Genomic DNA, 25,873 nt, shown 5'->3' with positions numbered 1-25,873 from the left:
TTCATGTGCTTTCTAAACAGTGGAGGTAGAATTTGACATTACACCTTCCTGATTCAAAAATGTGTCCCTTCAACATTGATTTACATGTGAACAAAAGAAAAAAGACGTGTATTATTCACATGCAACACTCTACCTGTTTTCATTGCTCTGAATGTTTGAATTAAAGAATAAACATCCTGGTCTTGGGGATTTCCCTCAAATAAGTTCTCAGTATTTCACCTGTGCACAGCTTTCTCTGTTCATGCCTTGAGAACAGAATTATGTTGCTTACCTTAAATAATTTGTGAAGAAAGAACAGATGCAAGTCATGGTAGTGTGACTAAACACCAGATGGATGGGACACGGACATGAGTATAAGAAAGCATCCTTAGAACTTTTGTGCTCATACAAAATGACCATATTAGCCTTTTACCTCCTACCAACTAAAAACGAATGGAAACTTCTAATCAACAAGAGGTAAGGATGTGGAGCACTTACACTGAGCCACATCCTTCTCTCCATCCTTTTTAGGCTGCATTTAATTTGCTCACTGTAATCCAGTACAGAGGGTACGATGAGAAACCTCCTCTCACATATGAAAAAACAAGCTAAAGCTATGAAGTTAACGTGATTTTCTAAAGTCAAGTAGAAAGATATTGATCCAGGATTCAGACCTGGGCAGTTGAACTACCAAATGGAAGTTCTTAAGCACCAAGACACTCTTCCATATGACAAGTGTAACGTTGCTTACTGACTGTCCATGGTAGGAATGGGTCTCTCTTCAGAAGATTAAGATTCTACTTGGCGTGTTCTGACAGTGATGACTGGATTCTTTCTTCCCTGACTTGGCTTGGTGGTTTCTAAAATTATAAGCTTTGGTTCCCAAACTGATCCATCTGTAACTCTTGTGGAAGATTTTGTGTGTGTGTGTGTGTGTGTGTGTGTGTGTGTGTGTGTGATTTTTTAAAATGAATTCCTTATGGGTGAGTTAATAAAAGCACTGACTGTTAAACTTGACCTGAATTTGATCTTCCACATAGTGGAAGGAAAGAAGCAAAACTTGCAAATTGTCCTCTGAGACCTCCATACACACAATGGCACACACATGCCTCCATGTACACACTCACACAAAAAGGTAAAATGAAATGAATAAAGAGTCTAAGTTCTTCTGCTTTGTTTGATGGATGCATCAAAATGAGTTGGACATGGCACTTGAAAAGATAAAATCTTCATTGTTCAGTTAAATACAAAACTGATTGCACTGTGATGTATCTTCCAGTTACGGTATATCAAAGGTTCTTCTACAGCTGATTACATCTGTGCAAGTGTACATTTTAGATGTTATTTTGGGGGACACATGTATGTGTGTTCATGAATGTGGAGGCCATAGGTCAACACTGGGCATCTAACTCAATTCCTTTCCACCTCGTATTTTTTAGGCAGGGTCTCTTAATGAGTCTAGGGTTCATCAATTTGACTAGATTAGCTATCCAACAAAACCCCATGACTCTCTTGTCTCTGCCTGTCAGAGCTAGGATTATAGGCATTCTTTTTTATATTAATGATGGTGCTGGGTTTCAAACTCAGATCCTCAAGTTTGCACAGCAAGCACTTCACAGACTAAGACATCTCTCCCATCCCGTCTTATATAAAAATGGCTAAGTAGTAATAAACTCCAGCATTTGCTTTATTCCTAGCTTTCAATGTTTTGCATTCCATTTCATTGAGGAAGAAGTTGAATAACTAAAGATATTTAACCATAAATGAAGAGTTTGCCAATGTTCACAACAAAGAAAGTATCACTCAAGATTCTTGTCTAAACGTTTATGAACTCAGGTGGGGAGATGGCTCAGTTGCTTACGTACCAGCTGGGAAAGCAGGACAACATGAGTTCAGATTCCTAGAACCCATCCATGGTGGTCATGCCTATAACCCCAGTTAGAGTGAGGCAGAGAGTGGTGAATCCATGAAGTTAACAGACTGCCCAGTCTAACTTCGGGTTCAGTGTCTCTAAAAATAAAGGTAGAGAGTAATTGAGGCAGGAAGCCAGACATGGCCGTTGGGCTTTCACATGAGTGTGCACCCACATAAGCATGCACACACGCCTATGAACATATGCACATTCCATACATATGCAAAATACCCCACACAGACAGCACACATATGTACTTGCACACACAAAATGTTTTTAAACTGTTGCCAGTATTTGATTGTCTAGCTGACTGGTGACATTTTGAATTTTTTTTCCACCATCTGAATTTTTTTATTAAATAATTATTAGTTGACCTTTGATTGTATCTGTATAGAAAATTCAATTTTAAAATACCTCCATTTCTTGTCAAGTGGAAAAAATTTAACTAACAAGATTCAGAACAGCATACAAAGACAAAAGAAGCCAGTGTTAACTATATATATTTCTATATCAAATATTATAGACAATCTTATGTTTAATCCTTACTATAAATATACTATGTTGATATGTCTCCCCACTTTTTTTCATTAAGATGAGGTCCTTTTTGCAGTCCAAGCTAACTTTGAACTCATGAACCTTCTGCTTCCATCTCCCAAGTGCTGCAATCACAGAAATATGCAATATGACAGGGCTGTTCCTTGTTTTATAGAAGTTTGCTAGCTTGCTTTAGATCATGTAACCAGGAAGTGACAGAACCAGGCTTTGATTCCAGAACCTAAGACTCCTTTCTCTACTGCACAGCCCATTAGCTCGGTTGTTGATCACCTCCAGGAAGGAAGGCAGAAGTTTAATAAATGCCCAGTGGAATAGGGAAGAGAAAAAGCAACTCAGCAATGATCTTTTAGGATTAAAGTTCCAGAAACACTATATGTAGGCTTAAGTCTAAGATGGAAAGTAAATCTCACTTCCAAATTCTCAGTGGGAAGGTATGCCCAAGGGGGGTGTTGACATCAATATTAGCCTGGATATGTGCTGGCATGTGCATGTGGTTCACTCAAAGCATTTTAAAAAGATGAACTAAAATCGTTGTGCTACTCTGGATTTATTTTTCTTTCTTTAAAATGCAAAAATGATCAGGTATGGGTTTTATGGGCAGGATCTAACATCAGTCAAAAGTCTATCAAATTATAACATGTATTCATCATGCAGAGTCGACAGGCAGGGGTGCTGAGCAGGCAGTTTGAGCTGACATGTTTATTGTACTGCGAAAACGCAGAAACTGGACCATACAGAAGGCCAGGTTGGGTCCATTCCAAGCCTGGACAATCTTTGCAAGCCACAGAAGGTACGTGGGGCAAGCTGGTTCTTGAAGGAAGTGAAATCAGAAAAGCTGGTAGCACATACGTTACTGAAGACAAATGCATCTGTGTGCAAACATGCATTCCTCTACACTGGCTCGTCCCTTCGTCGTCCTACACCAGAGAGGACTTTCACACTTGGCATAACTCTGTTTGTTTGACAGCAAAATGAAACCTGCTTTTGGACCCTATCCAATAAAAAAAGTTTCACACCAAAACAACCTTGAAAGGATGCAATTGTTCAGTGGCATCCTGCAAAGGGCAGTCTCAAGTATGAGCTGAAGACAGTCCTGATGAGTGATAGTTGCTTTACATTTTCAAATAGACATGAACGCTTTCCTTTTCTTTTCTTTAAGCTAAACTTTCCTTTTGCTGGAGGGGAAGTGAGGCAATCACAAGATCTGGGCCACACAATCGCTATGCTGATTGTTTACATATTTTTTTGACTAGTTTGGAACAATGGTAGTAGAGAGTGTTTTGAGTTCTGTTTACCACAAGGAACAAAATATCAAAATAAATATTCAATTGGCTTCATAATGAGGCAAATATTTTCTGCATTATGTAGTAATGAAAGTCTGTGTAAACTGTAAATAAAGTTTGCTCAAGGGCTCTGTGAAAAAAAAAAGCCAAATGTGAAATGACAGCCAGAATTCTACTACAGAGCAAAAAGAGCTTGGAAATTAGTCACAATCCCCAAGGCCGAGGGTTGCAGAGTGTTTGCTTTGGTGCCTTTTTCTTCTGTAGAACCAAGGCCGAGGGTTGCAGAGTGTTTGCTTTGGTGCCTTTTTCCGCTGTAGAACCTTTAAGGTGCTGGTAGGATTGGCTCCGTGCCCTTGGTGTCATTACTCATTGAGATAATGGAGAAAATGAGTGCCATGCCTATGGGGATGCAGTGAAGTGGGAGACACTGCAGACCTCTGTGGGAGAAAAGAGAACCACCAAAAGAAAGAAAAGCAATGACGCTGTCCTAGGGCCTCTTAAGAGGTGGGCTGGGCTCTTCTGTTCTCCTGATATAGGGTCAAAGCCTGGCCACCCGGCTGAAGACTGGACAGGACCCTGAAAAGACTTGACCTCAGGCAGACCTTTGTGAATCCTCTCAAATGTCCAAGGTTGCTCATTGCGTCTTGAAATGAGAGGCATGGCTCTACCCACTGCTCTTTGCCTCTCCTGTAGGAATGCTCCCCAAGGGGACAGATGGCAGGATCTCCTGGTGAAAGGAGCCTGACCTTTAATGTGTAAAAAATTGCAGGTGCTGAGAACTCACACATCAGGGCACGTGAGAAGTCCCATTTGGCTTATCAAAAAGCTTTTAGTTGAAAGCTTTGATAGGCCTGGAAACATTTTCAGGACACTATCAAAACAAAAGATTTGCCTCCTCTCCAAACCAAAAAACAAGACAGAACATAAAACAATTAATAAACAAAACCCTAAACCTCAATAATGAGTCCTTTTGTTAATGTCTGAATCCCCCGTTAAGAATCCCTCCAGGGGTTTTGTTCTTTTGTGTTGCTTTTGCTGAGCTACACAGGAAAAATGTCAAGGAGCCTTGGATAGAGAAGTTTGGCATGGAAAACCAAGGGGATGCTGCCAGCAAGCCAATGTGGGAAGGACACAGGACGCTGGATGAGCTAGTCATCTACTTGGTGTCAAGGGAAAATGATTGCTATTGTAATCACAAACCAAGAAGCTTGAAAACTACAATGAGATCAGGGCCAAGTGTCACAGCTGCCAGGAACAGAGAGGAAAGAATTATAAAGGTCATAACCTACCTTTCAAATATTTCACTTTCAAGCCCCTAAACATTAAGTTAGAAAAATCACCTACCAAAAGCACATTTTAACGTTGACCTTAAAATTCATCATTGTAAATTAAAATAGTGGCGAAAACCTGAAGGATCTGAAGAGTTATAAATATTATCATAATTCTGGATAGATTCTACCAGACTCTAAATAGTTCACCAAGTAAATAATCTTATTGTCCATTGATGTGTGTACTAGACATTTATTCCACTTTCTTCTCTCTCGACTCCGCACCATGCAACCTCTTCTGAGATGTTGCCTTCTATGAAGCATCAGTGTCCACAACTGGGATCACTCCATTGCACATTTCTACAAGAAATATATATATGTTTTTTCTTAGAAGTCTCTGTGGTTATAAGTCCCCAGTGGTGAGTTATTCCAATTATTATTTGTACTAAACAATATACACTCCTTCTTCCTCAGTACAGCTAGACTCAGAATATCCTTACATAGACCCAAACATCCTCTTTTCAGGGATGAAGAGATGACTCATGACTTAAGATCATTTCCTACTCTTCCAGAGGATTCAGGTCCGGGTCCTGGTGCCTATGTTGGCTCTCAGCATCTATGCAGAATGGCTCATAGCTTCCTCTAAGTCCAGCTATAGGGGATCTGCACATACTCACATGCAGACTCAACACATAACTTAAAAATAATAAAAATCAAATCTAAAAAATTTTCTATTTCCAAAGCAATGGTTTGTTTGTGGGGGATTATCCATAAAACTAAGAAAGACAAACACTGTTATATGAGTTTATGGGGGCTTTAATTCAAGGGCCCTTCTTTTAAGCTGCTGTTTGGAACTGTTCTTTCATGTAGTATCCTGCAATTTTTTTCATGCTGGATTTTTCACTTAGGCAAAGTTCAGGGACTCTGAGAAAACTCAAGAACCATGATTTAGAAAGTGGTTCTGGATTTGTTGGTTAAGTGGTTGCCACTCAAGCAGGAGGAGCTGAGTTTGATCCCTCAGAGTCGTGTAAAAAGTGAGGTTCAGCAGTGCCCAGTGCTGAATGGGCAGTGTTAGGAGGGTTACTGGAACCCACTGGTCAGCCAGTATAGCTGCCATGGCTAATTCCAGGTTCAATGAGAGACTCCGTATTATAACATAAGGTGGAGAGTGATGGAGGAAAACGCTGAGTTGACTTGTGACCTCTACAGACCCATTCACATGTGTGCACACACACAAACATATATCCAAACACACACAAAACAGAACTGAAATTGGAGGCCATCAGAACAAACAAACATATCCACATTCTCCTGAAACTCAGATTTAGGAGAAAGCCCACACGGAAGTCTCTTCCCTGAAAACCATCATCATATCTGTATGAATGTATGAAAGGCATGAGGCATCCTCATGTATAATCGAGGTCAAGTACTCACTGCTGTACTGATTTTCATGGTAGGACAATCATATACAGTAGCCTTCTGTCATCATCATCATCATCGCTTAGCCCATCATCAGTTTAAAGTTAATTTAACTTCCACGTTTTTACCTACTTTGTGTCTACATGAGGCCATCTATTTGTGCTCTTATCCGGTCACATAGTGGGGCACAAGTAATGTTCCACTCAAAGTGTTGCCTGACATCTTTCAAAAAAACTATTGCCACTTTAAACTATTTTAAAATGTGTGCTCAATACTGTGTGACGCAGAAGGCTCTTGTGCGAGAATATTTATCTGGCTACTCCAGAAATGAAACTTAGAATGTTAGTTCCATGTGTTATTAATTAATGCTATCTAAGCTTGTCAGTTTATTTGGATTCTTCTGGAGGTCTACAAAGGATGGAGTCCAAAGCCTTAATGCAAATGTCTCAAGCATGCCTCAGGAATGCACCATTACCTCTTTCAACCTCTCTCCTGACAACATAGGTTGTATTTGAAGCTCTCGGCATAGGATTCTAGAGAGAGGGATTGAATCTCACCTTACCTCTCATTTTTTCTGGCTCTCAATTTCTTTTTCAGCTTGTACTAATCCATTTCTTTTTGGTAATGGAACTAGGATGAATGAAAATTTGAGGCTTCATTGTATCCCATGAAATAATTATAGAAAATGAAATTAATGATGAGCAAATAAGAATGATTGTAAGCACTGCCAAACCAGCCATCAGTTACCCCAATCAATATTGAGGGGCGTCTCAGGCCTCCTAAACAGTGTGTTTTCTTACTGCTTCAAATATTGAGGGGAAACAAAGATGGATTTTGTGTTTCACCTGTTTCATTAATACATCACTTTCCCTCTTCCACCCAATTCATGGGGTTGAGTGGGTGTGAATATTATCTACATGCCTAATTAATCATGAGTTTTATTACATCACTTCCTGTGGATCTCCTAAATTTATATTTATTGAAAACTGCATAATCCATCAAGCTAAATTTGCTATTCATTGCGAAGTGAGTTTCAGGTATGAGAGGCTTAATGTGGAACCTGATAGCCTCCTGCTTATTAACATTATGATTTCTCTTGGTGCTTTATGGCTCACTCATAAATACATTTTTTGTTCAAACAGAATACTGCATTCATAGTCACGATTGTATACAGGTACAAGTTGTTCGCTTTTCTCAAACATTTGGAAGAAATACAAACAAAACCCATATGTTTTAAATATTCTGCAGAATACCTTTTCTCCATGTGCACACATGTTGCAAATGTTTTTAAGCTGGTACCATTCCAAAGGAGCACCACTTACACCCTCATTTTGTGACACATATCCCTAAATATATTCACAAATGCACTTCACTTATGTGTAGTTTTTAAGACTAGCATTCAAGTTCTAAATCTCCCCGTCTCTCCCTCCCTCCATCCCTGACTCTCTCTTCTTTCTTCTTCCCTTTCTTCTTTGCTATCTCATTCACAGAGATCTCAAGGTTTCCAAACCCTTTGATAAGATGCTAGGGAGACTTGAAATGGTATCTTGTCCACTCACCTCCTTCAGTACAAGGTACTCTGCAGTTGATCCAAACTGATGAGATTATAAACTAAGCAGTGATCCTTTTTAACGTGTGTAGCATGTAGCATAGACTTCATCTTACAGAAGTTGCCAATTCTCTTCTTAGAAAACAGATGTGTATGTATATGGAAATATCTACAAAATTTCAACTGACTTACTAAGAATCCCCAAACCTAGCAGTCAGTGTAGAAATGGTTCAAAGATCTAGGGTAATACCCCTCATTAAAAGTTAAAGAAAGAAACTCAAAATGTGTGCTAGGTAATTCATTGTGTCTTGGATACTTCATAATCCAAAATCTTTATCTTCTATTTCAACTTGTTCTCCTTATTGAGGTCATAAAGAACAGTTAGTCACCATTACCTTTCATATTCTTGAAGGCCACATTAAACCCCACCTTGGATGTGTCCTCACCAAGATAAATAATCCAGGCTAAGTAACTCCAGTTTGGCTATACCTTTTCTCAGAGGTCCCATTATTCAATCCTTAATCATCTTTGTTGACTTCCTCTGAACAACTTTCAAGTTTTCCATGCTCCTCTGAGTCTAGAAATTCTGTAATTATTCTTCAGCTTCCAGGAAAAGTCTACACACATTAACAAACTTTGTGCAGCCTGACCGCCTGGGCATGGCCCTCGCATACCCTCCTTCTGTGGTAGACAACCCAACTCATCACTCTGCATCTCATCAGTGGGCTCTGATTGTTCAGGCTACTAGATTTTCCATTTTCCTACATAAAATCCCTTAACCAGGCTGCCAAGGTCATGAACTGTACTACCCAAGGGATAATTTTAAGGGTACTGTTTGCAGGTTGAGCAATAGTAAATGGAGGTAATACCTAATGAATTCATTTATGAAAAACTCCTACAAAAATCTGCAACTGCCTGCACTCCTTGTTTTCTTTGTTTAGTGAATACATTTTTATTTCATTTTCTTTTCAAGATAGAAATTTTTCAAATAAAGGTTCATTAAGTGCTAGTTTTCGAATTTACATCCTTTTATCTCTCTGGAAACTGAGGCTATGTCTTCTTTCATTGCAATCCTCCTCAAAAGATTTTCAGCCTCATTGTACACCGCTTGTCTTCTATACCCTGACACTATCATGTGCCTATGCCAGCTTTCTCTGCATCATGGTATTTACCACTATCTGAACTTATCTGCTCCTTTCTTTTATTTTTTTTGTTGCATATCATTTTTCCCAAACCACAATGTAGCCAACACAAAAATCAGGCATTTTATATGGCTGTCCCACCCACTCCTGTAAGATCAAAAACAGTCCTTAGAAAATATGCATATCTTTCATTTTAAAGGAAACTCTTCCTCCTCCTCCTATTACAATCTTGTCACCCCACAATTCAAGATTTTTAAATTACATATTCACAGGAAAGCACTTTAATTTCTGTGTACTTTATTTACATTGTCAATTATTATGCATTAGAATACTGTGAACTTTTAAATTGCTGAGCTAATATGCAATTGAGCTATAAGCATGGAAAATGATTTTGATAAATAAGAGGAAATACTGATATATCAGTTAATATAAGATTATATTATAGAAAAATTATAGGCATGTTAACATATACCAAAAGAACCAATTATGCACTAAGAAGAGAAGAACTTCTACATGAAGTACTTTCACCTTTCAAACGTCTCTCTGTGTCTTCAAGAAGCAAGATTGAATGCCGAGCAATTCTTTCAACAGAAGCACAGGAAACCAAAGAACAAAGAGGAGTTGGGAAACCCTGGTGCACCTTCCCTTCCCCCTCAGGATACAGAAAGAATTCTTACTTGCAATTTTCTTTATGCACATTACGTTTCAATAAAAAGCTTCTTTTTCTTTTGAGAATTCCTCATCTTGCTTACACTCTGTCTTAGCTCATGCACAATCACCAGCAGGCATAGTTGACATCCACTCTCCTCCAGGGACAGAAAAGAGGACACGTCTGTGTCTCTACAATCAAATAGATTGCATGGAAGAGGCTGAGGTCAGTGATCTCGGCTTCTGCAGTTCTAATCGACTAGGTCTATGCACTTCGGCTGTACATGTCTTCGAAGAATAAAACCTTTAAATTCACATCCTTACCATTTTATGCTGCTATTGAAGGTGCCCATTAGACCTCAGGGTTTTAAAGAAGAAAAATGGGCTTAAGGGGCTTTGGAAAACTACTTTTGTTGAAAACAACACTTTGAAAAGATTTTTGAATGTGTTTATAGGGATAAATAAATTTACATGGTGGTAACATTGTATAAATCCCAACACACACACACACACACACACACACACACACACACACACACACACACACACACACACACAGTTTGACCAAACAATTATATCCTTACTATGTGAGATACTATTTTCTCATATTGTTTCTCTTGTTTTTCATGCTGGATATAATACACTAATTGATTTTCTGACTTATTAGTGACAACTCATGGTTGGAAGGTGACATACTCTCCCCGAAGAGTCACGAGTACAGGGTGCAAGCACTTGGGTGTAAAGCATGTAGTCCTGATTAAAGTTCAGGTTAGCTTCCCCTTGACTGACTTAATTCACAAGACTTCCAGTGCATTCTTAAGAGGAAACAGCTTAATCAAGGCTAATATATGCTGAGTAGGATTGGGGCCAGAAGAATGCCACTGAGGAGGCACGCTGTTCGGTGGCAATGAGAAATCACAGTGACTTACAAAAGCACTGTTTCCTCATGGATGAGTTTTTAAGGCCAGAGCAATAAAATCTTGGAACTAGAAAGGACTCGCACAGCCCTTTGTTCTGAGTGTAGAGCTGTGTTCCTCTATCCGCAGTATTTCAATAAACAATCTTTGTTCCTTCAAGCAAATAGATTTTAAACAAGATGAGCCTTTAAATGTAAAAGTTGCATGTTTTTCTAAGTTGTCATAATTACCGAATTATAGTGGGCACCCTATTATTATAATCTGCCACACATCTGTTTAAGACAATAGTTCTATTTGTTCAGACTGTCCATTACTTAAACTTTCATCAAATATCAACTTGAAAACTTAGTATTTTCTGTCAAGCAGTTCATGCTAGAGTGAAATACAGAATGTTTTCCATGTTAAAGTGTATTATTTGGGAAATAATACTTCACAAACAAAGTGTCCTTTGTATTTCATTGGTCCTTACTGGTAATTTATTAGGTATAACTGGATGTGCCACTCTGAATCCTAGTTCAGTCCTCAGGACCTTGTCATTTGTATTTCAAACACGCTGCTGAACTGCAGACCTCATCTCACACAGATGTGTGAATTATGATAATAGTGTGTCCTCTACACTGACTTTCCTTACAACAGCGTTGTTTTGGGTGCTTGGGTTCCTGGGGAATTCAGGACATGATAAGTGTCTGAATTTAGGGGATTTACACAGAAGAGTCTACAAATCAGCACATTGTTACTTAATCAAGTTAGTTGAGTAAACCTATCAGGCTTGATCAGATTCTATGGGAAAATATTGAACTTAGTCAAGTTTTATTTTTAAAAAAGTCAATCCCCGATACTCTTAAAGGGGAAGGCTCACAGCATGCACTTGGGACGTTATTTTAACATGAGAGCTCAATAGCCTGTATTGCTGCGAATTTGGGACAGCAATCCCTAAGCCTGGCTCCTCCCATTTGAGTTTAGCCAACAACTGAAGAAACAAGGAGGGAAGAAAGGCATAAAAGAAATGTGGGAGGAAGTCTGTCTGCAAAGAACTGTCCTCAGAATGAAGAAATGTGCAGGTGAAGTGAGTTTAGAATCAAGATTCTCAAGCAGATTATCTGGGACATGAGTGAGCACGCTAAGGAGGAAGGCTACCAGCATCCCCCGTGGATATGGTGGGATCTAGCAGGAGCTGGGAACGCGCTGGCATTCTCAGCCCAGAGCTGCATTGTTTTGATGCTCTGACTCAATTCTGAAGCATGACATTTCACGATCAGCTAAGCCGCTGAGCAACCACACCCTACTCTTGGCAAAAATATAGATCATATTATATTACGAAGAGCACAATGGAAAGTTTTCTTCAAATAATAAATAAACACTGTATCTTGTTTATAAACCTTGTCAAGATTCTTCAAGGACATGCCCAGCTCCCTGACGAGAGCCCTGTTTGTCTGCTGTGGAAGATGCAGGCAGAGATGCTGTCTGAACATCCCACCCCTTCTCCGGTTCAGCTTCCCCAGCCGGAATCCACTGCACAGTCCTTTTAGTGGTAAAAGTAAATGCAGGTTTATGGTTGGAGAGAGGCCAGGGCACTCCAAAGTGAGGCAGACAGTTGTGAAGAATTATTTATGGCAGGTGGTGTGATGCCTGTGTTGTACTCTGACTTAATAGGCAGAAAATGAAATCTGAGGCAGAGTGATTCCAATTTCCAAATTTTACTAGGTGTACATGCAGGCTTAACATTGGGTGCCATGGAGTCGCCCCCCCTTCCCAGGCTGCTTCTCATAGCTTTCATACTGCAAAAGTAAGTTCTTCCTTGAACAGACTCTTGAAGGTTCTGCATGACAGCACTCTTGATATCCACGGAGCAGAGATTTCTCCTGTAAACGAAACACGTTTCGTTACTAAAAAGTGTATTACTAAAGTGTGTACAGATCAGTATCAAATTTTATTGTGTATCATATTTTAAATATTTTTAGTTATGGAATTGCTGATAATATCCCATGGAAATCTTTTTCTCTTTGGTGAGCAAATTAAATGACTAGACCACAGCAGTTGCTTTTTATTTTGTTGATTTTATTTTATTGATTTACAGTAGACTTTGAATCTTTTTAGACAACATGTATTTTTATTTTCATTAACAAATAAAATTTGCACACCTTTATTATATACAGGATATCTTTTTAAAAGTCTGCGACCTTCTGAATGGATAAACTGAACCGATTCGCTCGCACATAGTTTACCTCACGTATGTTGTCACAGGCCTTCTGCCGTTACTAGCAGATATGTGTGTTGTTGTTATTCACAGGTATGGTAGATTTAGGTGAATTGATCCTACCTTTTAAGTTATTCTGCCCAAATTCTTTCATTAGAAACGTTGTATCCCAGAATAAAATTTTAAAAGAGAATGCAATTGCATCCATTTGCAAAGCAGTGTCTTGTTTAACCTGTCTACTGGAGACCTCAACTGTGAAAATAGCAAAGAAGCTGACCATGACAAAGGGTCACAAGCATGATTGTTGAGAGGTAAGGGCAACAGGAGCAGGCATTTTTGCCTCATAGGTTAACAGGTGGAAGACACTTAGATATTTATATATGAAGATATATGTGCTCATGCATATGAAGTCTGCATGTGACGTGTGCCTAGCATGAGTACATACACCCATTATGTATGTATGTGTTCATAGTTGTTGAGTGCTTGCTATTTGCTAAGCCCTCTGATAGATGCTGGAAAACCACACTGCATTGATTCCCTCAGTCACACAAATAGATACAAACGCAAATAGACAGACACTTGAAACCATGAGTCGCTTAAGTCCTCTGCAAGAAAGCAAACTGACAGATCCAGGGAGACCTCCTCAGAGAGAGAGAGTGTGTAGAGACCCCCAAAGCAGCCTCAAACATAGCCTTGGCGAGGACACATGTGAAAACAGTATGGGGAAGCATATTCCCAGTTCTTGCTAGCTAGACTCTTGCCTTTAGGATGAGACAGCTATGAACTGGAGGCTTTTCACTTCAAGAAACCAAGTCATTAGATAGGTCACGTGTGTATCATCACAGCAAAGGCCCGCTGTTTCAGACTTGAGACTTTAAAGCTCGAGAAAACTTGCACAGATTTTATATAGATCCATTGTGGTTCCCTTTGCTTTTTTCCCCTTCCTTAAAAATACTTTGAAATAACCATTTTAGGTGTCTAGCTAAGCATTCACTTTGTTGTATCAGCCTCTGTCTTCTCCCTTCAAACTTTCTTCTCCTCACCATTTTTAACTCTGAACCATTAGCCATTAATTCTCTGCTTCTCCAACTCCTGGAAAATACCCCTCTGCCCTCTATTTCTGGGAATCTTATTATTCTAGGTATGTTCAATAGGTGGATTACACATGCCTCCATGGCTCATCTACACTGTCGCATGAGTCAGAATTTCTTTCCTTTTTCAGGCTGAGTAGTATTTCATCATAGGTAATGTTCTGTTTAACTACTCGTTTGTCAGTGGACATCTGGGTTGCATCAGTCTTTGACTACTGAACATAACACTGTGTTGAACAATTATGTACAGATGCTTGTTAGACTCTGCTTACCTTTCTTCGGGGTGCATACCCAGGAATGGAATAACTGGACCATATCATGATTCTTTGTTTAATTTTCAGTAATGAAGTTAATGCTTTTAAATTTATAACCAGCAAACATTGATTGGGTCCCAAGTGGGAACAGACAGGATACACTGCCTTCAAAGATCCTATTTGAGTGTTTTACAGTTTTATCTTTTGGCAGTAATAATGGCAGTTAATACCCAGGCTATCTTTTCCAGGCTCCTAAAGACACATGGCACATTTGTCATGTCAAGCTACATTCACTTTAGGGCTGTGAGTAACAGGACGACTAGACCCAGACAGTCAACACATTGTAATTTCAGGACTCTGGCTATCATTGTTCATCTGCCTGTTGCAGGAGATGGGGGAGAAAATCACTCCAGCTAAGTACAGTGAAAACTGAACAAAAGAAGCTACAGTGTCATTGTGTGTCATTTGGGTTCCACTAAGGTATTGAATTGGATGATGAGGCCATAGAGCTTTCCATTTGAATGTTATTACTCCCAGGAAGTGACTCATAAGGAAGAATTGACTTGTATAAGGAGAAATGTAAAGCTTTGAAAAAAGGTATGACAGACAACAAAACGCAACTTAGTCACCCCAAGAAAAGTGTCATGGCACTAAGGATTTACCATATGATCTTAACAGTCTCATTTAGTGGGCACTGGGCCCTGCTTCCCTGTCAATATTTACAGTGATTTGCTGTTGCTGCTGCTGGTGGGGATGGTAGTCGTGTTTATAACTCAGCTTTTCCCAAACAAATGAAAAAGCACAATTGCAACGCAAAACCTGAACAACTGCGTGAGATGGCAAGGTACACAACTCAGTGGACAAAAGGCGGGAGCAGCTTTTGTCACAAGGGACTGAGGGGAATGAAACAGTTGAGCAAAGCTACTGTAAAAGAGACAGAGCAACTCATGGGGTTGTTTCTTGTCACCTAAGAAAACGAGACACGCTAACCTGGCAAAGATGTGCTTTCTACGTTCAACCATTAACTTCTAGAAATTTGTCACTGGGATCTTTCATATTATCAAGTAGGATGAACACAATCATCCCACACACTTTTACAAGACCTTTGAAATACTTACGTATACGTGTTTCTGAATTGGACAGTAGCCATGGTGCTTGTTCATAGATCATCTGAGGTTGCCGTGCAAACAGTCAGTCTGAAATGGCCTGGGACTGGGACTGACTTAGCTCTGCCTGCCTGTTTAATTGTTTTTGCATACTTTTACCACTCTTGTATTGTAAGCGTATGTGTGTCAAACACTCAGCTTTCTCTCATTGAAGGCTGCAGGGGGGGCTCTAGGTGGGTCGTGCTGTTTGAGAGTGTCAGGGATTGAAGGCTCTTTCCCCAGTGTCACCTCGTGGTGCAAGTGGGCTGCTCCGGTCTTCCCAACACCATTCTAGTCACAAAAGCAGAGAAGAGGAATCAGTAGATGGCCCGTTCCCTATTTAGAGCTACACTCACTTCCTCTAATTCCATCATCTTTTTTAAAAATATTTTTTAAAAATTTTTTAATTCCATCATCTTGGTGAGAATTTTTTTCCCATGGGCACACACAGTCCCCTATACACGTTAGAAACACACCCAGACTTTGTCGCCAAAATACAAAAAAGAAAAGGTATTGAGAGACAGTTTAAGTGTTTTTGTCACAGATGCCTTACTTAAAATGAAATTTCCCTGAAACGCAGGTTGCAGTTTTTCGAATGAAACTGTTACAAGCAGAGACATAGATGGCAACGGTGACAAAAAACGTTTTCACAAGGCCGCTCTGAATCAGACAAATACATTTCTGTCTTGGTCCAAGTAGTGGAAAGTCGGAGGCACGAAGAGGAAACCAGACACTGTGACCACGCCAATGTAACCACCAGGCTGTAGAGCCATCCGTGGAGTGTGGCAAGGGTGGGGGGTGTTCTTCCTCCTCTCTCTGAGGTAGAATATGAGAAAGCACTCACCCGGCACAGCCGGGACTTGCCCCTCTTTACTGTGCTTAGCCAAGTTCCCACCGAGGATCCTCTGAGAATGGCCTTGTGTCACACAGTAGACTTGATGGCTGTTTCCCTTAAACACAAGAGTTATCACAATTGGCACCCGTGTCCTGTTCGGCTGTCTTCCTAAAGTTCCTGCGAGCAGCTCCCATCCTGCAGTCCGAATGGGAAGAATGTGGCTCCTTTACCCCGGACTCAACTCTCCCTGTCCCTGCTCACTTCTGTGCTGGGTAAACTGATTTGGGCTTCAGCTGGGGAGGAAATGGACGTGTAAAAAAGACAAGTCTCTGAACTTCTTTACCTGGCTTTGTCTACCGCACCCAGTCTTCCCCCGCAGGACACCTGAATGCATGGTGAATGTTCCCCTGTGGTTGGCTTTTATACAGTTCTCTGGGCTGTTGCCTTATTTTGCTTTCCTTTTTATCGTACTTTCAAGTTCCAGATTCCTTCACAGAAGTCTTTATGGAGAAGGACCACCATGACTTCAAGAAGGAAAGACTCCAAGTCCTTTCTAAAAATTAATATATGAGCTTTAACTGAGCATGGAAAAAAATCTGAGGTATAGGGGTAACACATATGTTAATTAGCTTGGTTTATCTATTTTATAGTATATAACTATTTTAAACCATTCTGTTGTATATCGTAAATACATATAATTTCAGTCAAATTTAAAAAGCAAATATCTTAGAAAATAAACCACTCATGTTACATTAAATTAAGAATTTTTTTTCATCCTTTCACTACTTAATATGGTCTACTAACTTTTTATCACAGTATGTGTAACTGTCACATGAGAGAATTTTAGTTTTGCATAAAAACCATTGATCTAGCTGTTAATCTGGAAATACAGCTGAAATGGCAGAAACAAAAGGAAGACCAGTGGTCTCTTCTGTCTCTGGTGAACAGTGTTTTGATTTTCCTGAGTTCAGGGGCATTACTGAAATTCAAATTATATTTCACATTCAATCTATATTCTTGTTAGTTTCAGAGACAATAATTTCTTTTGCAACATTCCTGGTTGCATTTTCTCTGATCCATTTTTTTTTTCCTGTCTTTTCTCCACTTACCTCCAAGGCTGTGGACCTATGTTAATTCACTCACAAGAAGGATGTTTGTAAAAAAAACAAAAAATACCTGTCCACATGAGGGAGCAGTTTTGCAGGGGTTCAGGAAAAAACAATTAAGGTTTGCTACTGAGGTTGGATAGACAAAACTAAACTTACAATTTAGAATATAGAAAGATACCATCACTGGGGGAAAGATAGACTTTAAAGCCTGATAGAGTCAGCGAAATCAGAAATAACAGTGATCAGGAGTTTAAAATGTCTACCCTAAAAAAACACGTTAAACTAGACCAATGATAAAATGTTTTCTCTCAGAACAAAGGCTCATATCAGTGATAGATAAAGAATGTCTATAAATATCTAAAAAACATAAACCGTTCAGCAAGCAAAGGGCCAAAAGCAAGAAGTCTCAAAGAACACATGCCTTAGCGGAAGCGTTTGTGGAGGAGGTGACACTGACCAGCAGCACAGTAATATCATGAAAGGTCTTTGCAGCAGGGACAGGATGAGCAGGTGCAGAGGAACTGCAGGCCTTCTTATGGGGTGATAGGAGGTCCCCGCCAGGGCTGGAGGATAACTTCCTTCCCTCTTAGCCTGGAGGCACATCGGGGAGGTCCTTGAATGCCACGCGGAGGAATTTGGCTTTTCCATTTCCATCCTACTCACTCTGTATTGTCTATAAATCTGTTAACAGTCCTTCACCTTATTGTCTGGCTCTGGTATAATTATTTTATCTGTGGAGGATGATGTCATGGAAACAGTGCGGAGCTAAGAATCAAGAGCCATGGGTTTATATATTACACTGGGGTTTAATATATGGATATTACAACCATAATTCAAATCTCAGCAATTACATTGATAAGTCATTTTGTGTCTAAAGGGCCACCAAAAAAAAGTTTCACTGTTTCCAGAATCCTTGGATTGTGCCCTGTACACAGTAGGTATGTGGTAAGCATTCATTGAGTATTATTCAATAGTAAACCTTTGAGATCCATTAGCTAACTCCAGCTAGGTAGAACAATGCAGAGCACTTTGTTCAAGCTTACAGGTAGGGAACAAGTCCACCTTCTCGGTTCAGTCTGGTGTTTGACTCTACATTTTGCTTTGTAGCTTGTAAGGAAAGAATCATGAACTGTGATTAAAGTCTATATTATAATTTTCTGCAGAATTTTATTAAAATTTTCATGTACAGACAAAATTTAAAAGATGGGGAGACAGAAAGAACAAGTTCTTATACCTGTAGATTGGCAATGCTTCCTTGATCTCTTTGTATCCAGCTCTGAGTGAGACACAGCAAACCCCTCACCTCACTGCTGACTATATATGTATATATGTAGCCTTATGGTGGTGCATAACCTTCCCAGTGCTTATCAAAGTTCACATCAATCCAAACCAGCAAACACACACACACACACACACACACACACACACACACACACCTAGGATCACAAAGTTTCATTCTTTTCTTTCCTCAAAGACCTGCTAAGAATAAATGTAAGAACTAGGATTTGAACCCTTTGGCACCAAATAAGTTATTTTCCACCCAGCCATCCCCAGAGCTCACTTTTGCTGCTAGCTGGTGTCAAGGATTTTAGCCACATGCCTACAGCATGTAGACTCTAGATATCAACTTTGTAGACCTTGGCAGGGTGTAAACTGACACCCATAGAACAAATCATGTCTGAGTTCCCCCAGAAGTAACATGAATTAGAAGAATATTGTGGACCAAGAACTTGAAAACAAGCCACTAAGTAGCCTGTGCTGGCATGGCAAGGGGGTGAAATATGTTCTCACCCTCTGCCATCTATCTTTTTGTTATCTCTAGGGTTGCTTTTTAAAATCTGCTGCAAGTCTCAGTATACTTTGTCTTCACTGTCTATGTGCACTCTCTTCACTAAATCCCCAGACAAGCCGTGACTGCTCGCTCAGTACTCTGTACTCCCAGAAACCCCTGGCCCACACAGAGGCCATGCAGCGCAGTGGCTGTAGGGAGACTGAACGAGCCCAGGAGGTAGCCTTTCCTTCTTACTGGGTGTATGAGCTTGCCTGTGCTCAGGGTTCACTTCTGTCAAAGGATATATATCAGTTAGCATGCTTGTAGAGAACAGCATTCACTCTTGTCAATTTAAATGAACTGTGATGTTGTAAGGCATACATCACGTAAAGTTTGAATTTCCAAGGAATAAGATTGCAGTACAAGTTTTCTGAGGGGGTCTCCTTACTTTTCATCACCTTAGGGACTGCTGGTTCTCCAACAGCCAGGAGGTTAGTTATCTGGTGACTGCAAAGCACATGGAAATGAAGGGGTCACAAGGACTGTGCACTTTCTCTGATCCAAGTAGCAAAATTGATGCCCCATACTTGTCTCTCGATGTGAAACATTAGTGACTAGTTTTCAACCATATCTCTCTGTGTCTACTTTTGTAAACAATGAAAGCAAAGCAAGACCTCTGCCTCATTTCCTCCTTCTAGATCTTGCAGCAGCTTCATAGAGGACAAATCTAACTTTGATTAGCATCTTAGCTGCAAAGGAGTCTGGAAAACACAGTCTTGAAGTCTGAGGCCTCTGCTGAGCAGAAAGGCATTGGCTGAGATGAAGGATGCTTGTAAGTGGCATCTATATATGGCTAATCAATGTGTCTGCCCTGAGGATTGACAAAAGAATTGCATTGGGTTGTAAACATAAAGGACCTACGGCTGTGCCAGGGGCCACATGGAAGACAATAAAGGTAGCTGGTTTTCTACCAACTTGTCAGATCACGGTTCTTTGGAAAGACAAACAGCCAGAGCTAGATTCTCTGAAGTTCCCACTTGATAACGTACAACTTTAATATGCCTATTAATTGCACCAGAGCAGCATTTCTTCCTTGCAGTTGTAGACAGAATCACACTCTACCTCACCAGTTTCTGCTCAGATTGCGTGCAAAGGATAACTTGGAATTTGCAATGCATGCCCTGTGGTCCTAAATGGATGCTGGGTGAGTTGAAATCTGTGCTCAGATTCCAGCCCCCCCTCCCCCCGCCCTGTGCCTTGAGAACTGCAGCCTGCCTCTATCAGTCTTCTGCCACCACTTTGCTCTCTTTGAACGTCTAGATTATCCATTAATATCAAAGACCTTCACTCTAGCCCCATGGGGAAAACAAGGCTCGCTGGCCCCTATATTGCCGTCTCTTCCTCTTCAAAGAGTGTAGGCCTTACCCAGCTCTTTGAAGCCCTCGTTCCTGAGACTCTCCAGAAACACCCTGCCTATGCTCTACCATTGCTGCTACTGCAGGGCTAAGTAAAGAGGCCCAACCTCAAGGACCAGACAGGTGGCTCTGGAGCAAAAGCTGTGAGGCATTTTCCTCAGGGAGAGAAATTCCCGAAAGTTTAGCTCACTCTTTCCTGCCATAAAGCACACTGACTGTTAACAGCTTGCTGCTGTCCAAGCTGGTGTTTTTTAAATTAAGTATTGTTAAATCCATACCATTTGGAATGATGCTTCAGACAGCCCTGACACTCGGTCTTGCTGCTGCTTTCATTTCACCTAATATATTGTGCATGGAACCGGGAACCAGGCTGACGGCTGCCACAGCTTCTGGGGGCTGCTGTGCACAGACACTTGCAGACGGCTTTAATTTAGATACCTGAAGAGGAAAAAAGGAACACGGCCAACGCCCTGCTCAGTGCCATAAGTGGCCTTTCCCCAGCTGCCATAACCATGATCTGCATTACCTAGGGTTTATGTTATTTTTCCCTTGGCCCTTTGAAGCTCTTAGAAGTGACAAAGTTGGGAGGCAGAAGCTGTAGATAAAACAAGTACTTTCCACTGCCAGGTAACCTATATGCTCAAGAAATCCTGGTCGTCTCTGTCTCAGCTCCTTCTCCTTAGCCATAAGAATCTCCGTCCACCACAGCCCCCTCCACCCAGTGCCAACCCCTGAATCTGTTCATGTGTAAATATGTAGATACAAATATATGTATATAAGAATGAGATGAGTGGATTTGAAGTTGGAAAACCCAGCTTTGGGGGTGAGCTCCAGCCTTCAGAGCCTTTATCAAGCTTCCTCTCTGAACCTTAGTTTCAGAAGTATTTAGACAGTAGGACCTTCACACCCAGAAGTCTCCAAAATCACAGAAACTTTAATAATTAATTATCATCCTGAAAACTTCCCCCAGTGTCTCAAACCCAACTTGATTTTGTTCTTCTGTTTAAGTTACAATAAGCATGGCATCTTCCTTGTGCTACATGAACCATAGAGTGAGCAATGGCTTTTTCCTCATTTCTCTTGGTACCCTTTGTAGAAAGAAAATGCGGTGACCAGTGACTACACATGAGACACTGGGGTGGGCATCCTTCCCTGGTTTGACTCGCAACTGTGGCCTTGACTAAAATGCTGTGTTATTCCGGGGCTTTACTGAAGGGACCATCCTGCTGTATGCTGATGTGACACCAAAAACTCAGAAGACTACTTCCAAAGAAGAATCCAGACTAGTGCAGAAATGCTGTTTTCCTATCATGCCAATATTCTTTCCCTTCAAATAGCACTTTGCTAGTCTCGGTGTTGCAGAATTCCTTAATTCCAATAATTTACAATATTCCCTCTCCCATACCTGTTCCTCCTTTTAGTCTGACACTGTCTAATGAGCAAGTTTTCATAGGAGGGAGGACATGGTAGGAAGTGAGATGTTCCTTTGTGTAGTGAACTCTTCAGCTGCTTGACCCGGGAGGGAGAGAGAGAAAACCACACAGCAGAAGGTGTGTGTGTGTGTATGCGTGCGCGCATGTGTGCTCACACGTGTGCATGCATATATATGCACATGTGGAGAGAGAGAGAAAGAGAGAGAGAGAGAGCACATAGACTATATAGACTATATGACTGAGGGTTTATTTCAGCCTATCAACCTTTCTTCATTGTGGTGCAGATGTCAGATATCCGGCCAACATAACTGCATTTGCTTTTGAGTTTTGTTTAGCTTGTATGCATCCAGCACTTTTTCAGAGATTTATAAAACAAATCATTCTAAAAGGGAAAAGCATATTTCAAAAATAGGACCTTGAGGGCTTATAGACGTGTACTAACAACTTTACAGTTCAGCTTGCATAGTATTGAGGGCCAAGGTATGTCCTCATATGCCCTAGACAAGTGGTTTTCAACCTGAGGGTGGAGACCTCCAGGAGTTGAGTGACCCTTTCACAGGGGTTGAATATCAGATATCATGCATATAAAATACACACAACTCAAAATAGCAGCAAAGTTACAATTATGAAGTAACAATGAAGTAATTTATGTTTGGGGGAGGGGGTCACCACGTATGAGGAGCTGTATTAAAGGGTAGCAGCATTAGGGAGGTTGAGAACCGCTGCTCTAGACTTTCCTGACAGGCTGAAAGTGGGATTTTTAAAAAACTCCTCTCTAAGCGATGCACCGCGTGGAAGGAGTAACCAAAGCTGAGCAACCTGCTTTTCTTCGCCTCCTCGCAAAGCCGCCTTTGTGTGTGCACGGCAGGCCTGCCTGTACTCACATGCCTATTACAGTGAGGTAGTTTCTAATAACGAAAGGGAAGAACGTGCATCCTGGGTGCCCTCTGACCCCTCCTCCGCACTTCCAGGCTGTCAGGTCTGCAAAGGCAATGCTTCTCCTGTGGAAATGGAGGGCCATGTTTGCGGCTTCATTCTTTGGGAACTGAATGAGTTCCTGAGCAATAAGGAGGAAAGACAGGCTTGTTTGACACTTAACACTTTTCTAATACTATTATAAAATCCTCCTGACCCACACAGGCTTTGCTTGATGTGGATGAGGGAGGCTCAGAATTGTTCTGGTCTTTTCCTGTGGCCCTGTGGTCACCATGGAGTTCACTAGTAATTCCTGCCGCTGGATTGCAGCTCAGAGGCCAACCTGCCCCTGTCCACAGTGATGGAGAAAGAGACGGTACCCTACTCATCCTTCTCTGTCCAACCCTGTTGTCATAGTGATGGCAAAGAGGTAGTACTGCACTCATCCTTTCCTACCCTCTTTCCACAGTGATCGGAAAGAAGTGGTCCCACCCTCATTCTGTTCGCAGTATAGCAGCTCTAAGAAAGCAGGAGTCAGGTATCCAGTGAAGAAGGTTTGGGGTTAAGTGAGGGTTAATTCACCCTTTCTTTCCTGTCACGGGCTAAATCTGGTAGGGAAAAGTTGGCAAGGTGTCAAAACCCAGCAGTTGTTTTATCCAAATCTGAGCATCCTGAACACTATTTCTTCTAAACTAGGGGCTTTAAATGAGTCTAATTGTACCTTTAAAACTAATAAATCATCACTCCACAAAGAAGGACTCTGCCAACCCTTTATTTTCAAACCAAGACCTTAACACAGAAAATAACTAATGCTATTGTTAGGTTTAGTGAGGATCTTTCAAACCCATCTATAGAATTCTTTTCCAAACTCAAAGGGGAAAATAAAAAAGCACTTTATGGAAGAGGAAGAACGTGCTCGCACAGAATACACTTAAAGGGCACATTCAGTCCTGAGGAGGGCTTGGTCTCTTTATAGCATATGTTCTATATTGACGGGGATTAAGTTTATCTCCTGAATGGAACAATACACCGTCACAGGGAGCTACTGTACTTTCCAGAGCAACAGACACCAGCCCAGGCAAATGGCAAACAGAATCGCGGCTCACAGAGCACTAACCAGGTTGGTTCAGAGCGCAGCACTGCTTACGTTTTGTGCCTTGCTCTTCTGCCTCTGCGGCTCTCCTCGGGCTCCGCTGCTCACTGCCCTGGCTTTCCGTCTTTTTCCCTCTTTTCTGTTCACACTGTTCACTCTCTCTGCTCCACAGCCCCCCCCACGCTTTGTTATTCAGCATGTCTGATTAGCAGGAGTCTGATTGGCTGGCTGCCTGCTCTAGAGAGATTCCATTCAGCTTACCCCCCACCCATCCACCCACCCACCCTCGCTCAGGAAATGTGAGCGGGGCTGATGGAAGCTGATAGGCAGGGCTGGAGTGTGAGCCTCAGCACTGGATGTGACAGCAGCGGGCAGAGGAGCACTTAGCAGCTTATTCAGTGTCCGATTCGGATTCCGGCAAAGATCCAAGCATGGAACGCTGCCGTCGGGCAACTCCTGGCACACCGCTGCTCTTTCTGGCTTTCCTACTCCTGGTAAATGCCTTTTCATTTCAATATGTTACTATTGCCACTTGGTCTGGGTGCTGTTGCAGCCAGTGTGTGTGTGTGTGTGTGTGTGTGTGTGTGTGTGTGTGTGTGTGTGTGTGTGTGTGTGTGTGTGTGATGTGTGTGATGTGTGTGATTTTCAAACTCCAGGTAAAAGAATGGGCATGGTTTACAAAAACCCAACAAACAAAATACAACTTAAATCCTTTGAGAATTTTAACCCCAGCTTTTCCAGCAAAATAAACTGTAAAAGACTTTCTGGAATTAGTTACAGGTACATAATGATACTGATATCAAGACATGAACTTTAGATTATACTACTGCAGTGAGTATGTGCTGAGAACTGTATAAATAGTTGTGTGTATGCGTGGAATTTGGGTAACAGACGTCCTGAGATCAAACTCACTGTGGTGTTTCAGATTTTCTGAAGGATAGGCAGTGAGGAGTGAGGAGCGTGCCTGCTTCTTGTTCCCCCAGTGCCTGTGTGAATTATTTTTCTCTGTACAGAAGGGCTACTGAACCAGGTTAAAAGAAAAAAGAAAAACAGAAGTGAGAGCACTGTTTACAGTCAACCCAGATTATAGCCCATAATTACTATATTTTTTTATGGATACAAGTTAATGCCAGTGTTTAGGAATGGAAGATTAAACTCTTTGATCTCTGATCTACTTCTGAAGGCAAGTGGAGATCGATAACTCCCTGCCTGCTATGATTTCCAGTCACAGTGATAAGGCTCTTCTCGTGAACATCAGTACACACTGCATTTTTGATTCAAAGTGAATGTTCCTTTGTGACTCATTCTTGGTTTTATGGGCAGAAAATGAACATACACTGTCCAAAAAAAATCTACACTCGAAATATTAATAGCAATGCACATTTCTTTTAAACCAGAGTGTTCTGGGCAGGCAGTTTAGCAAACCTCATCTGAAGGTTTGATTCCAAAACTTTCACACACCGATTCCAAAGAAACGTGACTCTAGCTCTCCTTGTCACTACTATGGCATGCCAGAATGTCTTCAAAAGGTATAAAGAGCAAATAAAGAACAAGGGGAAATGCAACCACTGCATAGGACACATTGCTTTGTTGATGGAGGAATATTTCCTTCTGCTTTGATTCTGACAAATTTGATCAACACTGGAACTTTGATGAAGGGAAGCAAACCATTGAGGTACAAATCAGAAAACTCCAGGAAGATCAATGGGATGCGGTGACCAGGCAGCAATTAAATATTTCATCCAGTATCATATCTTAATCAGTTGTATCACTGTAGGTAAAAACTTGTGATGCTGCTTTACTATTAGACATATTCTATTTTCATGAACATTTAAACAAAAACTGAAGTATAAGCATGAGTAGATGTGTTAGTTATGCCGAGGACTAAAATGAGTAGTGTGTGAGGTATGCTTTATGGCCTTGGAGCAAGGAGTTTGGAGAAG

At 41.0% G+C, this 25,873-nt stretch overlaps 1 protein-coding gene and 1 long non-coding RNA gene across 5 annotated transcripts in view; one reads left to right on the top strand and one right to left on the bottom strand.

The window, feature by feature from the left end:
* The window catches only part of Adamtsl1 (ADAMTS like 1), an 880,796-nt gene that overhangs the window by 471,727 nt on the left and 383,196 nt on the right, over positions 1-25,873 (top strand). Inside the window, exon 1 of one of the 4 annotated variants that reach the window (XM_040757203.1) lies at positions 24,109-24,424. The exons of the other annotated variants lie outside the window; for them this stretch is intronic. Within the exon in view, the coding sequence (XP_040613137.1) occupies positions 24,362-24,424 (63 nt within the window). The 5' untranslated portion in view covers positions 24,109-24,361. Of the gene's footprint in view, positions 1-24,108; positions 24,425-25,873 lie in introns of those variants that run through there. 4 annotated transcript variants of the gene reach the window in all.
* Positions 12,354-24,096, bottom strand: LOC121144030. The gene is made up of 3 exons (XR_005881374.1): positions 23,985-24,096; positions 15,333-15,650; positions 12,354-12,534 (listed from the first exon to the last, which is right to left on the bottom strand). It is a non-coding gene; the product is annotated as an uncharacterized LOC121144030 (long non-coding RNA).

This window comes from Mesocricetus auratus, unplaced genomic scaffold, assembly GCF_017639785.1.
Source record: "Mesocricetus auratus isolate SY011 unplaced genomic scaffold, BCM_Maur_2.0 Super-Scaffold_100014, whole genome shotgun sequence".
NCBI lineage: Eukaryota > Metazoa > Chordata > Mammalia > Rodentia > Cricetidae > Mesocricetus > Mesocricetus auratus.
This window is presented reverse-complemented; position numbering and strand designations above follow the sequence as displayed.